The 12883-nt window shown below is 39.7% G+C and overlaps 1 protein-coding gene across 1 annotated transcript in view; it reads right to left on the bottom strand.

Moving 5' to 3' along the window:
* The window catches only part of GFRAL (GDNF family receptor alpha like), a 35636-nt gene that overhangs the window by 9049 nt on the left and 13704 nt on the right, over window positions 1-12883 (bottom strand). Inside the window, exons 6-8 of the mRNA XM_074947838.1 lie at window positions 12214-12544; window positions 9058-9308; window positions 2242-2337 (exon numbers count right to left, since the gene is read on the bottom strand). Coding sequence (XP_074803939.1) covers window positions 2242-2337; window positions 9058-9308; window positions 12214-12544 — 678 coding nt within the window. The remainder of the gene's footprint in view (window positions 1-2241; window positions 2338-9057; window positions 9309-12213; window positions 12545-12883) is intronic.

The following is a 12883-nucleotide window of genomic DNA, read 5'->3' as shown; positions in this document are numbered from 1 at the left end:
GTCCTTGCCTACAGACAGCCCCCCAACCTGAAGCAAATACTCACCAGCAACCATACACCACACAACAAAACCACTAACCCAGGAACCTATCCTTGCAACAAAGCCCATTGCCAACTGTGTCCACATATCTATTCAGGAGACACCATCATAGGGCCTAATCACATCAGCCACACTATCAGAGGCTCGTTCACCTGCGCATCTACCAATGTGATATATGCCATCATGTGCCAGCAATGCCCCTCTGCCATGTACATTGGCCAAACTGGACGGTCTCTACGTAAAGGAATAAATGGACACAAATCAGACGTCAGGAATTATAACATTCCAAAACCAGTCGGAGAACACTTCTCTCTCTTTGGTCACTCGATTACAGACCTAAAAGTGGCAATTCTTCAACAAAAAAGCTTCAAAAAACAGACTCCAACGAGAGACTGCTGAATTGGAATTAATTTGCAAACTGGGTACAATTAACTTAGGCTTGAATAAAGACTGGGAGTGGATGCGTCATTACACAAAGTAAAACTATTTCCCCTTGTTTATTTCCCCTCCTACTGTTCTTGTCAACTGCTGGAAATGGCCCACCTTGATTATCACTACAAAAGGTGTCCCCCCACCTCCGCTCTCCTGCTGGTAATAGCTCACCTTTCCTGATCACGCTTGTTACAGTGTGCATGGTAACACCCATTGTTTCATGTTCTCTGTGTATATAAAATCTCCCCACTATATTTTCCACTGTATGCATCCAATGAAGTGAGCTGTAGCTCATGAAGGCTTATGCTCTAATAAATTTGTTAGTCTCTAAGGTGCCACAAGTCCTCCTTTTCTTTTCTTTGTACATAGGGTATTTGCTGCTCAGTTAGCATTAGAACCAACATCACTGCTGGAGGGTGAAAACTGAAGCAGTGTCAAGCAGTCTTCAGGAGTTCCAGTCATCCCAGTGGATGGATGGGGAAAGGCAAAAGCTACCAAACTGTGGGATTCTATGGGCAGGTGTGGTCCCAGCCTTATTTATAAAGTCCCATAACAAAGCTGTTTATCTGATTGCCACCAGATTTATTGACTAGATAGGTTATTGGGAAGCAGCAGAGGTATGTTCTCACTTAATTTCTCACTTACTTATGGGGATTAGGTTAAAAGAAAAGTGTTCCTTGAATTAAACAGGATAAATCCTGGCAATATGGAAGTATTTTAACAACAAAAGTTTCAAAAAGCACCCTGTGATTTTAAAGTCCATCTCTTACTTTATAGGGAAAACATTCACTGATTCCCTCTCTCTAGACTGAATCACCTTTCCATATTACAGTTTGTCGTGAAACAGAGATGAATGAGCTACGTGTACTATTCAGGGCCTCCTACAAAGCCCCTTGAAGTCAATTGCAAGACTTACATTGACTTCAGTAGACTTTTAATCAGGCCTTTGGTTGGTTACTGATTGCATGCTCTCTGCTCCAGAGAGCTTGGGGAAGAGGGTGGATATATCCCCTCCAGCCCCCTGTGGCACCTTATCGACTAACAGACGTATTGGAACATAAGCTTTCGTGGGTGAATACCCACTTCATCGGATGCATGCAGTGGGTATTCACCCACGAAAGCTTATGCTCCAATACGTCTGTTAGTCTAAAAGTGGCAAAGAGTCCTGTAGCACCTTATACAGATCCAGACTAACACGGCTACCCCTCTGATACTTTTCATCCATGAATCTTTAAAGACTTAACAAAGTAGTTGAGTACTAGTTCTCTTCACTATTGCGGTAAATTGACCTAAATTATGTTACTCCAGCTACATGAATAACGTAGCCAGAGTCGACATAGCTTAGGTCGACTTTCCCCCAGTGTCTTCACTGTGCTGCATCAATGGGAGATGCTCTCCGGTCAACTTACCTTACTCTTCTCGAGGACCTGGAATACCGGAGTCAACTCGAGAGCGCTTGCCATCAATTTAGCGGGTCTTCACTAGACCCTGTAAATCGACACCCGCTGCATCAATTGCAGCAGCATTGATCTCCCTAGTAGTGAAGACAAGCCCCGAGGTCCGTTTTATAGAGGGGCAAACTGAGGCATAGAAAGGTGTAGTGACTCAACCAAGGATACTCAGCAGGCCAGTGCCTGAACCAGAAATAAAGCTCAGATGTCCTGATACCATTCCTGGGCACCATCCATTGGGCCATACTGCACAGTGTTTCATGAACGAAATTTCAAAGACTATTTCTGTGAAAATCATGAAGTTATTGCCCAAACTCACCATTAAATAGAGAACGGAATCTTGTTATGGGAAGCTTTTCTCCTGGCATATCAGTATGTATCAGCTGAAGGCCTGTCTTTCCTCTTGAAATCTGACCTGAAAACAGGAAAAAATATTGGGATACAAATATACTTTTTTGTACAGTAGATCAATTAGCCACTATTTATAAGAGAAAGCTGTTAAATAATATTGTCCCTGCAATGAACATGTGAACTAAATATTTTGGTAAATATAAATTGATATTTTTATGTCTCAGTTATAGATTATTATAGGTTGACTTACAGAGCTTTATGGAAACAGAAATAGAAAAGTTCTCTGCCTTCAAGGTGCTTACATTCCATTTGGATAGAAACAAGAGGAACAATTTTAGGGTTATGCATGTGAGTGGGAGCATAGAGTCAGAGGAGATCAGGAATGGGAGTGGGTTTTAAGCAGCTTACCAAGGCCAAATTCTGCTCTCCAAACCCATTTCCAGACTCTTGCACCTGCTCAAAACTCACAGTCTCGGAAGGTGCAATCTCACAAATTGATCAGAAAATACATGTATACCAGAGCCAGTGGGCTCAGTGCAAGCACAGAGGTGCAGCAGAGTGCAGCAGTTTACAGAGTCAGAGGCTAAGATACCAACAGTCTCTAAAGGAGATACTGGAGCAGGCTGGGGAGCCAAACTAATTTTCCTGGGAGTAATGCAAAAAGTCTGAATGGCATGAGGAAGAGAGTCTTTGTCACGGACTAGAAAATCAAATATCACGTAAATAAATCCAGCACTGGCATATTATCTCCATCAGATGCAATTAATAAGAAACATACAAATTTAAAGTTTAGAATATTTATGATAATTTTCTAATTTTTATATTTTGGCATTGAGATATTCATTCTCTCAGATCAGTTTATGATACTGATTCTGTACTGGTACTAACTGATGTGTTTCCTATTACACTGAAGTGGTCATTTGCAGCCCCTGCTCCTTTCCTCCCAATCCGGATCCTGATGCTAACAGAGGCTGTAATCCTGCAGATGGATCCCATGTATGCCCATGCAGTCTCATAAACCAATAGGACACCATGTGGGCTGCTTGGCCATCTGTGCAAGTCCCTTTTACAGCAATAAGGCCATGCTAGCATCTACCTCAGGGGTGGGCAAACCATGGGCCGCATCCAGTCCATCAGGGCTTTGGATCCAGTCCGCGGGATTGCCCCCCGTGATGCCGCAGGCCCCGCGCCGCTCTCAGAAGCAGCTGGCACCAAGTCTCTGTGGTGCTGGGCCAGAGCCCGACCCCTCCTGCATACCGCCCCCCAACTCCCTGCCCTAAGCCCCCTGCCTGAACCTCCATGCACCCCAACTCCCTGCCTTGAGCCGCCTGCTGCACCCTGCACCCCATCCCCTACCCTGAGCTCGCTGCCGTACCCCACACCTCTCCTGCACCCAACTCCCTGCCCTAAGCTCTGTCACACCCCGCACCCCTCCTGCACTCCAACCCCCTGCCCTGAGCTCCCTCCCACAGTCTGCACCCTTTCTGTACCCTAACCCCCTTCCCTGAGCCTTCTCATACACCCCACATCCCTCCTCTGCCCCAATCTTTTGCCCTGAGCCCGTTCCTGCACACCACACCCCCTCCCACACCCCAACCACCTGCCCCGGCCCTACATACAATTTCCCCCCCCCCAGATGTGGCCCTCGGCCCCAAAAGTTTGCCCACCCCTGATCAACCTTCTTCTCCATTCTCACTAAATCTAAAGCCAGAGATTTATTTTGTTGGTCCTATGCATTTGTTTATTATAAAAACCTCATTGTAAATAATCAATAATGAAAGTTGTTTAAAACCCGCACGCTGACCAGACACCGAACAGATAGCAACATGAGCTTTAACAATCAATATCTCCATAATTCCCCCACCACTGTGGGTTTTAACATGGTTGCCTAACACTTTAAAATATAATCATAAAAATATCCCTCTTTGATTTAATATTACGACTGCTAGAGGTATAGAAAAATGAAAAGGAGATATCAATCAGCAAGAATACCAAATCAAATCCCAAAGAAGCCATTTCGGTCTAGCTGACATGAAAATGTTGTTATAATATAGAACCAAGTTGGTGACTGTTCATGTCCTATCACTTTGGTTAATCAAGTTTCCATGGAGGTTTTATCCTGATGCTAAAGGAAATGCTGCCGGGAATGGCAAAAGCTGATGGGGTGTTATTTGATTATTGTTGTGAGCAAGGGACTGTCTTTTTGGTGTGTGCACGTGCGTGCATGCGCAAAGTGGCTAGGGCAATGTGGCCATGATCATTGCCTGGAGCCTTTGGGTGCTACCACAAAACAAATGATCAGTAATTATTATTATTATCCTCAGAACCACTGCTATAATTATGAATTTGTTAGCTTTCTCAGCACTTCTTTTCTAAGGGGTATATAACTCATTGTAAAATCTTGCTACAGTCTGAAACTTAGTGCTGAAGGTCTATGCCTTGGGGCAGTGTTTTCACAATTTTATTTTGTTAGGTAGCCTGTAAGTCATATGAGTGCAAATTAAAAACCAAGAGTTTTGTAGTTTTCAGCATTATTATCTCTGCTGATATAACTCAATATCAGCCAACAGTTTAATTGAAATTTTGTATCCAACTAGTCTTTTTTTTAAAAAATTACCTTTTCCATTAGAAAAGAAGCTCCTTCCGTTCAAAATGCAGAAGAGTCACTACTTCTCATTAAATGTGTTATAAATATTTTATTTTACAAGGTCTGTTAGTACATGGGGCTAGATTTTATGCACCGACGCTGTGCTGATGGATTTTGGTCCAGTGTATCTTAATTCTCCAGTTAAAGTATACTGTGGCAATAATTTTTATATTTAAGAATATATAAATAGCTGGTCACTTGACAGGGTCTTATGGCTCTGAGGGAATTAATACAGCACATTGAGCTAAATCCTGAAATTCTTACTTAGGACCATATTCTGATGCCTTTCCTCATGTTGTGGGGGATCTTACTCTTCTAGAAGCCCCATTTGAAACAATGAATTTTCTTCTTATGGAAAGAATTTACTTCACTGTTCAATGTGAGAAAGGGTATCAGAATCCAGCCCTTCATTTTTACTCAGCCAGTACTAGGCTAAATTGCCACTGAGCCAAATTCTGACCTACAGAGGCTCCTTGCTGTCACACATAGTGACACTCAGGATTGGTCAGGCCAGTGCACTGGGGTACAGAGTGGCTCCCCAGCTAATCGGTGGGGATCGTCTTAGCCCCAGATGATGACGCTCATCAACCCCTCCACAGATTGTGCCCTTCTGTCTTCCCACTTTGAATTTCATGGAGCCTACTACTGACTTCGGGTGCAGTGACCCTTTCCCAGTACCAGCAGGTACTTAAATACTGAGAGGATAATACCTTGGAAATACCAGATTAGATACAGTAGTGATATAAATAGAGTCCAATAAGATAAGTACATCCAAATTCAATGGGATTATATGTATGCTGCTGACAATGGTCTACAACAATTTGAATATAAGGTTTGGCGTTTAACATATTCATCACAATATATCACAGGGCTATACTGAGCCAATTTTTGTGGAAATTTGCTGTATACAATGCAAATTAAAAGTTCATATAACTTTTGTAGTAAAAAAAATGGAAGTTAGTGTATATTCTTATATGTGTTTCTTTCTTTCTAAAGGAGATGATGGTGCAATGATGATAATCAATGGGACACAGTAATAACAGGGTACAAAACATATAGGAATGACAGAGTAGATGCTGGTGGGGCAGTGGCTCTCTACATGAAAAGAAAGCAGGGAGTCAAATATTGTAAAAATCTTAAATGAATCACACTGTACTACAGAACCTCAATGGATGGAAATTCCATTCTTGAATAATAAGAGTACAGCAGTAGGAATAAACTACCAACCACATTACCAGGATGGTGACTGTGCCTTTGATATTCTCAGGGAGATTAGAGAGACTACAAAAACAAAAATCCCAGTAATAATGGGGGATTTCAGCTATCCCCAGATTGAATGGCTACATGTCACCTCAGGCAGGTTGCAGAGATAACATTTGTAGACACCATTTGACTGATTCTTGGAGCAGCTTGTCCTGGAACCCACAAGGCGAGAGGCAATTCTTGATTTAGTCCTAAGTAGAGCACAGAATCTGGGTCAAGAGGTGCATATAGATGAACCACTAGGTAAGAGTGACCATAATGTAATTAAATTTAACATCATTGTGTGTGTGTGGGGGGGGGAATACCAAAGAGACCCACCACAGTAGCATTTCACTTCCAACAGGGGAACTGCACAAAAATGAGGAAGCTAGTTAAATGGAAATTAAAAGGAACAGTCACGAGAGTGAAATGCCTGCAATCTGCATGGAAACTATTTAAAAACACCGTAATAGAGGCTCAAACTAAATGTAAACTCCAAATTAAAAAAACAAACAAACAAAAAACCCACCACACAGTAAGAGGATAAAAAAAATGCCACCATGTCTAAATATCAGAGTAAAAGAGGTGGTTAGGGGCAAAAAGACCGTCTTTAAAAATTGGAAGTCAAATCCTACTAAGGAAAGTAGAAAGGAGCATAAACTCTGGCAAGTGAAGTGTAAAAGGATATTTAAGCAGGCCAAAAAAGAATTTGAAGAGCAACTAGCAAAAGACACAAATTTAATAGCAAACATTTTTTTAAGTACATTAGAATCAGGAAGTCTGCCATACAATCAGTGGGGCCACAGGATGATCGAGATGTAAAAAGAGCACTCAGAGAAGAGAAGGCTGTTGTGTAGAAGCTAAATGAATTATTTGCATTGGTTTTCACTGCAGAGGATGTAAAGGAGATTCCTACACCAGAGCCATTCTTTTTAGGTGACAAATCTGAGGAACTGTCACAGATCGAAGTGTCAGTAGAGGTGGTTTTGGAATTTGCAGAACTACTAACTGTGGTATGTAACCTATTGCTTAAATTAGCCTTTGTACCAGATGACTAGAGGATAGCTAATGTAATGTCATTTAAAATAAAAAAGGCTTCAGAAGTGATCCTGGCACTTACAGACCCATAAGCCTAATTTCAGTACCAGAGAAATTGATTGATAATTCTGTTCTTTACTAGAGTTTCAGACACATAGATGAACACAATATGTTTGAGAAGAGTCAGTATGTCTTTTGTAAAGGGAAACCATGCCTCACCAATCTATGAAAATTCTTTGAGGATGTCAACAAGCATGTGAACAAGGGTTATCCAGCTGACACTGTATACTTGGGCTTCCAGAAAGCCTTTGACAAGGTCCCACACGAAAGGCTCTTAATCAAAGTAAGCAGTCATGGGATAAGAGGAAAGATCCTCCCATGGATCAGAAAGTGGTTAAAAGATAAGCATAAATGCTCAATTTTCACAACGAAGAGAGTGGTAAATAGTGGGGTCTCCCAAGTTCTGTACTGGGACTTTTGGTGTTCAATATATTCATAACTGATCTGGAAAAGGGAGTAAACAGTGAGGTGGAAAAGGGGGTAAACAGTGAGGTGGAAAAGTTTTCAAATGATACAAAATTACTCAAGATAGTTAAGTCCAAAGCAGATTGTGAAGAGTTACAAAGGGATCTCACTAAACTGGGTGACGAAATGGCAGGTGAAATGCTGATAAATGCAAAATAACGCACACTGGAAAATATAATCCTAACTACACATACAAAATGATGGGGTCTAAATTAGCTGTTGCCACCCAAGAAAGAGATCTTGGAGTCGTTGTGGATAGTTCTCTGGAAACATCTAATCAATGTGCAGTGGCAGTCAAAAAAGCTAACAGAATGTTGGGAATCATTAGGAAAGGGATAAATACTAAGATGGAAAATATCATATTACCTCTCTATAAATCCATGGTATGCCCACACCTTGAATATGGTGTGCAGATGTATTAGAATTGGAAAAAGTACAGAGAAGGGCAATAAAACTGATTAGGGGTATGGAACAGCTTCCATATGAGGAGAGATTAAAAAGACTAGAACAGATTATTAAGGAGGGATACAACAGAAGTCTATAAAGTCATGAATGTTGTGGAAAAGCAAATAAGGAAGTATTATTTACCCCTTCACATAACACAAGAACTCAGTACGGCCATTCTTTTGTTCTTAGACTTGTGCTCAGAAATGAAATAAGAAGAAAATCTTTAAAGGTCCTGATTAAAGATAACACATATTGGACTCTTCCTTCATTTCTGTTGAGAAACTATTTGAAGGTAGATGGTCATAGACAGAAGACCGTAGACACTCTGTGGAATTCTATATAGTTTCACAGGCTATTGAACTACACTTAAAATCCTAATCTAGATTCCCATAAGTAAAAATTTTTAAAAATGCACTTCTAGCCAATCTAAAGCTATCCCTAGCATTTTCACAAAAATCCGTACACTCTGAGGGAACAACAGAAGGAGAAAAGGTAATCTACCATAGCACTGAAAAGCATACACAGAAACATACTCAATGACTGCTAGCAGAAATGCTTTAGAACCCTGCTGATATTTAGAAACTATTGCCTTCACGGTGATTCCACTGACTTCATTTAACCATTTCAATTCACAACGTAACTAATGACTCTTAGTAGGCATATAAAGTGTTTGCAGACACCAAAGAGCACCACACTGCATATGCAGTTCATCTGGACAAATGAATCCTGGGTATAACTTTACTGAAGTCAACAGCATTACACTAGAAATAAATTTGGCACAATGAAATATTTTATTGATCTTGCGATCTAATTCACATAGCAGATTTTGTTGTATAAAACAAGTATGTTACTATTTTAGGGTGCATTTTTCTTCACATAACTTACTGAAGCAGGACTTGCTGTGAAGCAGGTGATGGAAGAGCTTGCACAAAGACTGTTCAGCTAGTGGGACAGTATGACAGGTGCATTCCACGCGAAGCATGGTGCCCCAGTTGTCAATGTAAGCTGCTCTGCAGTCAGCACTTCCAGAGCAAATCAGATCATCCTTGATTAACGTTTCAAGGCAAGCTTTATTGTCATAGCATCTTTTTGTCACATGTCTCCAGCACTTAGACCGAAACACTTCATATTTTTTCCTGGAGGAAACATACAACAAAAGCGTTGCTATATTATGATGAAGACAACTTGACATGGAGCAACACATGATTAAAATTTTCTTTTACCAACATATTTCTTTTAATCAAACATTCCCCTGTGAATGCTGACTATGGGTCCTGTAGGGCAGTAGCTTTCTATACAAAATCAAGAGGAGAGGAGAATAAAGGAAAGAGTATTTTTATGGTATGAAACGCTCTCCCAGAGAAGATATCTGTCATTCATTCAGGCACTCTTCAGGATTTGATGTCTCCTGAAGTCCCTTTCCTGTCAGATCCTGTAAAATTTCAAATGGTAGGAGCAGGCTGACAATGGGTTCAAAAGCCCTCCTGGTCATCTGACTCCATCTTGGGATGCCATGGAACAGTAGGCTTGGTAGGGCACAATATTCCCTCATCTCTATTGAAAGTAAAAAAAACCCCTACCACATCATAAAGGTATAATGACAGAGATCTGCATCAATAGCTCAAAATTCTGCTCTCCTTAAACCTGTCCAATTTCATTGAAATCAGTGGTGTCGCATAATTGTAACTGAGAGAAGAATCTGGGCTTCAGAAATGAATTTCTTTGACGAAAATCAATTTTGATCAATTTACAAACAGCAGAGATTTTCCAGGATCCAACAATAAGTGGTGAAAGTAACAATCATCCAGAGAGGACAGCTTGCAGTAAAGTAGAATAATCAGACTGGACATCATAATGAAACCAAAGCAAGTAAATTTCTAATGGATGTGGCAGGTTTGTAAAATCATACGTCTGGGCAGAACAAACACTGAATTGGAGTGATATAAGATAAAGACTATCTAATCCACACAGCAAAATGTTTTACAGGCTAAAAAAGAAAACTAAAAACAAGTCAACCATAACTATAAAACTATATTAGAAGACAATTAGCGGTGATCAAATTAAACGACGAGTAAGTAGGACTAACTTGGTTCCTCTTTCTCTGGTCAATGATCCCATATGACAGTTTATTTACTATGTTGAGTAGAATTAAAATAGCCCTTTATGTGCCAATGTTTAACAATTATAGTTTATCTATTTTCTTAACAGGAGTGTTGTAAAACCTTTGATAAATATCTTTCTTATCAATATCTATTATATTAAATATTAGTGGATTGAAGGGGCAATGGGTTATCGGATCAGACTGTAAAGTGTTGGGCATTGACCCATTAAAATATGGCATCTCATACAGCTGAAGACTAAGTACAGATTTCACAGGGCTATTAAAAAATAGCATGTCTGGAAAATGATACCTTATAAGGTTCAATGTAGGACCCAGTTACACAGCAGTTACGTTACACAATTCAAGGTTTCAGTCAAAGTAGCTGCCATTTCTGTGCTAATGGCACAATTTTTTTTTGTTCAGGCTCATAATTTAAAGGAACAGCTAAATGTAATTCACAGTGTAATTTTGATATTTATCTCTACTGATTGTTAATGTTAGCAAACATATAATGTTCAAGGGTAATGGGTAATTCAACAAGTCTCTGCTAAATATGGTTTCCAGTTAGACTCCTACACACTCAATTCAACCAGGCATAAAAAAAGTGACAATGCTCCAGTGACGTCAATTTGAATTGAACTTGCTTATGGCAGAGCTGAATGTGATCCTTGATCTCTTTACTGAAGGTTAATTTACAGAATGCTTGATTTATTAGATGAATTTCAGGTCTTGTCCAATAGTGCTAGAATGACCACACTGAAATCTAAACCGAGCCAAATAATGGTCACATTTAAGTGGCACTGTATGTATAGGCCAAACCTACAGCTGTTTCTCACTTAAATATTTTGTAAAATAATAGGAAATAAAATGCAAAAGCTGGCTCACTCTACATGGATTGATTGTATGTGATAAAAGCCTGGTGTGTCCATAAACAGAGGATCATCATCACATAGTCTGTTTGACGGAGAAAAGGACAAAAAGAAATAAGTGAAAATGTTTTCTTATTTAGACCATTTTCCTTGTGCAACAATTGGGTGCAAAGGGTCATATTACTGGGTTAATGGATAATTAATTTCTCCAAATGAACTTTGCTCAGTCAGCTGCATGCTTTGTGCAAACCATTTGAAGGCAAAGAGGAATTCCCCAGGACAAAATCTGAAGCGAGTGGGGTTGAAAATCTCTGAGCGCATAATTTGTCTGTCAGAAACTGCTATGGGTGATGATAGACAAGAAGTATAATACCCAGACTGAGTTTTCAGGGCTCACAATTAGAAAGAGCCCTGAATGCAGCTGACATGGAAACCTTTGAGAATCATAAGGAATAGAACCTGCAATGCCATTTTTACAATAATTTTTCAGAACAGATCCATGTTTTCAGGAATTGCTAAAGTCTGTGCCATGTGATAAAGAACATATTAATATTCCTTTTTAGGGTAGAAAGTGAAAACAATCCACTTAAATATTGTAGTTAACTGGTTAATCTATATGTTTTGCATTTTCCTTTCCTGGCCAGAATCAGAACTGCTCAGCTGTCATAGTCGCTATATTACTGAGATTTCCCTTAAGCTCATGTGCTTTTTAGTAGCATGATCTGAGTTCTAAACCTACTGTAATTGTGGAGTTTTGAGTGTCCATTGTATATAGTGACACTCAGGAAATGCCCAGATGGCCAGCGATTTTTTTTAATAGGAAAGTTAAAAGATGGCAAACTCTTCCATTGCTGTTGCTTATAAAGTTTAGAGAGATTTATTTGGAAGCATACTTGTTCTCAGATACCGGCAACGCCATCAAGTAACTATAATGAAGAAAATCATTCTGTGGGGGTGTGTGTGTGTGTTTGTGTGTAGATATAAAGAGAGAGATTATATTTATTACCTTTTACCATTGTTATTGACACGCACATTACCAGGCAAAAGTTAAATAATTATTATTTTACTTACCTGCACAATTCATTGTCTTGGCACCTGTGAATTACATTTAGACACGAAGGAGGGGGAACTATGTTGACTGCACATGGCTTGCCATGAAGAAGTTCTTTGGCTTGCTGACAAGATTCATCAGGCTGGGTGCAGTCACAAAATGTCAACATCTGGGCAACATTAAAAGGCATATTTTGATAGAAGAACCTTATGGCTGCTTGGCATTGTTCCATGTTGCACTGCTTTCTAGTTACTGAACAAACTTTAAGGTACAGAGATAACTGTTTATTACATACTTCATCTTCAATACATTCCTTGTTTACATCAAAACAGGTTCCATTCTCTATGTATTCTAAAAGGATAATAGATTTAAAAAAAATACACAAAGATAAATATAAAGACCAATCTAGTGGTTGTTTTTTTTGTGCTTCTGGATTCTGAAAGCAGTTGCAGGATCAAGTCTTAACTATACAAGAAACATTTATAAAAATTAGAGCTGGTCCAAAAAACTGATAGACATTAGTGCAATATTTCCCCCCTCCTCCATACCCAATTTTTATTTGTAAATATTTTTCTTTGGACTAAAACTTGTCTACCCGCTGTAGAGACAACTGATTAGGACATGAATCCAATTTATCTCACTATTAATAACAACATGCTGGAAATGTGTAATGGGGGTGTGAAGGTTGGG

Source organism: Natator depressus, chromosome 3 (assembly GCF_965152275.1).
Source record: "Natator depressus isolate rNatDep1 chromosome 3, rNatDep2.hap1, whole genome shotgun sequence".
NCBI classification, from domain to species: domain Eukaryota; kingdom Metazoa; phylum Chordata; order Testudines; family Cheloniidae; genus Natator; species Natator depressus.
This window is presented reverse-complemented; position numbering and strand designations above follow the sequence as displayed.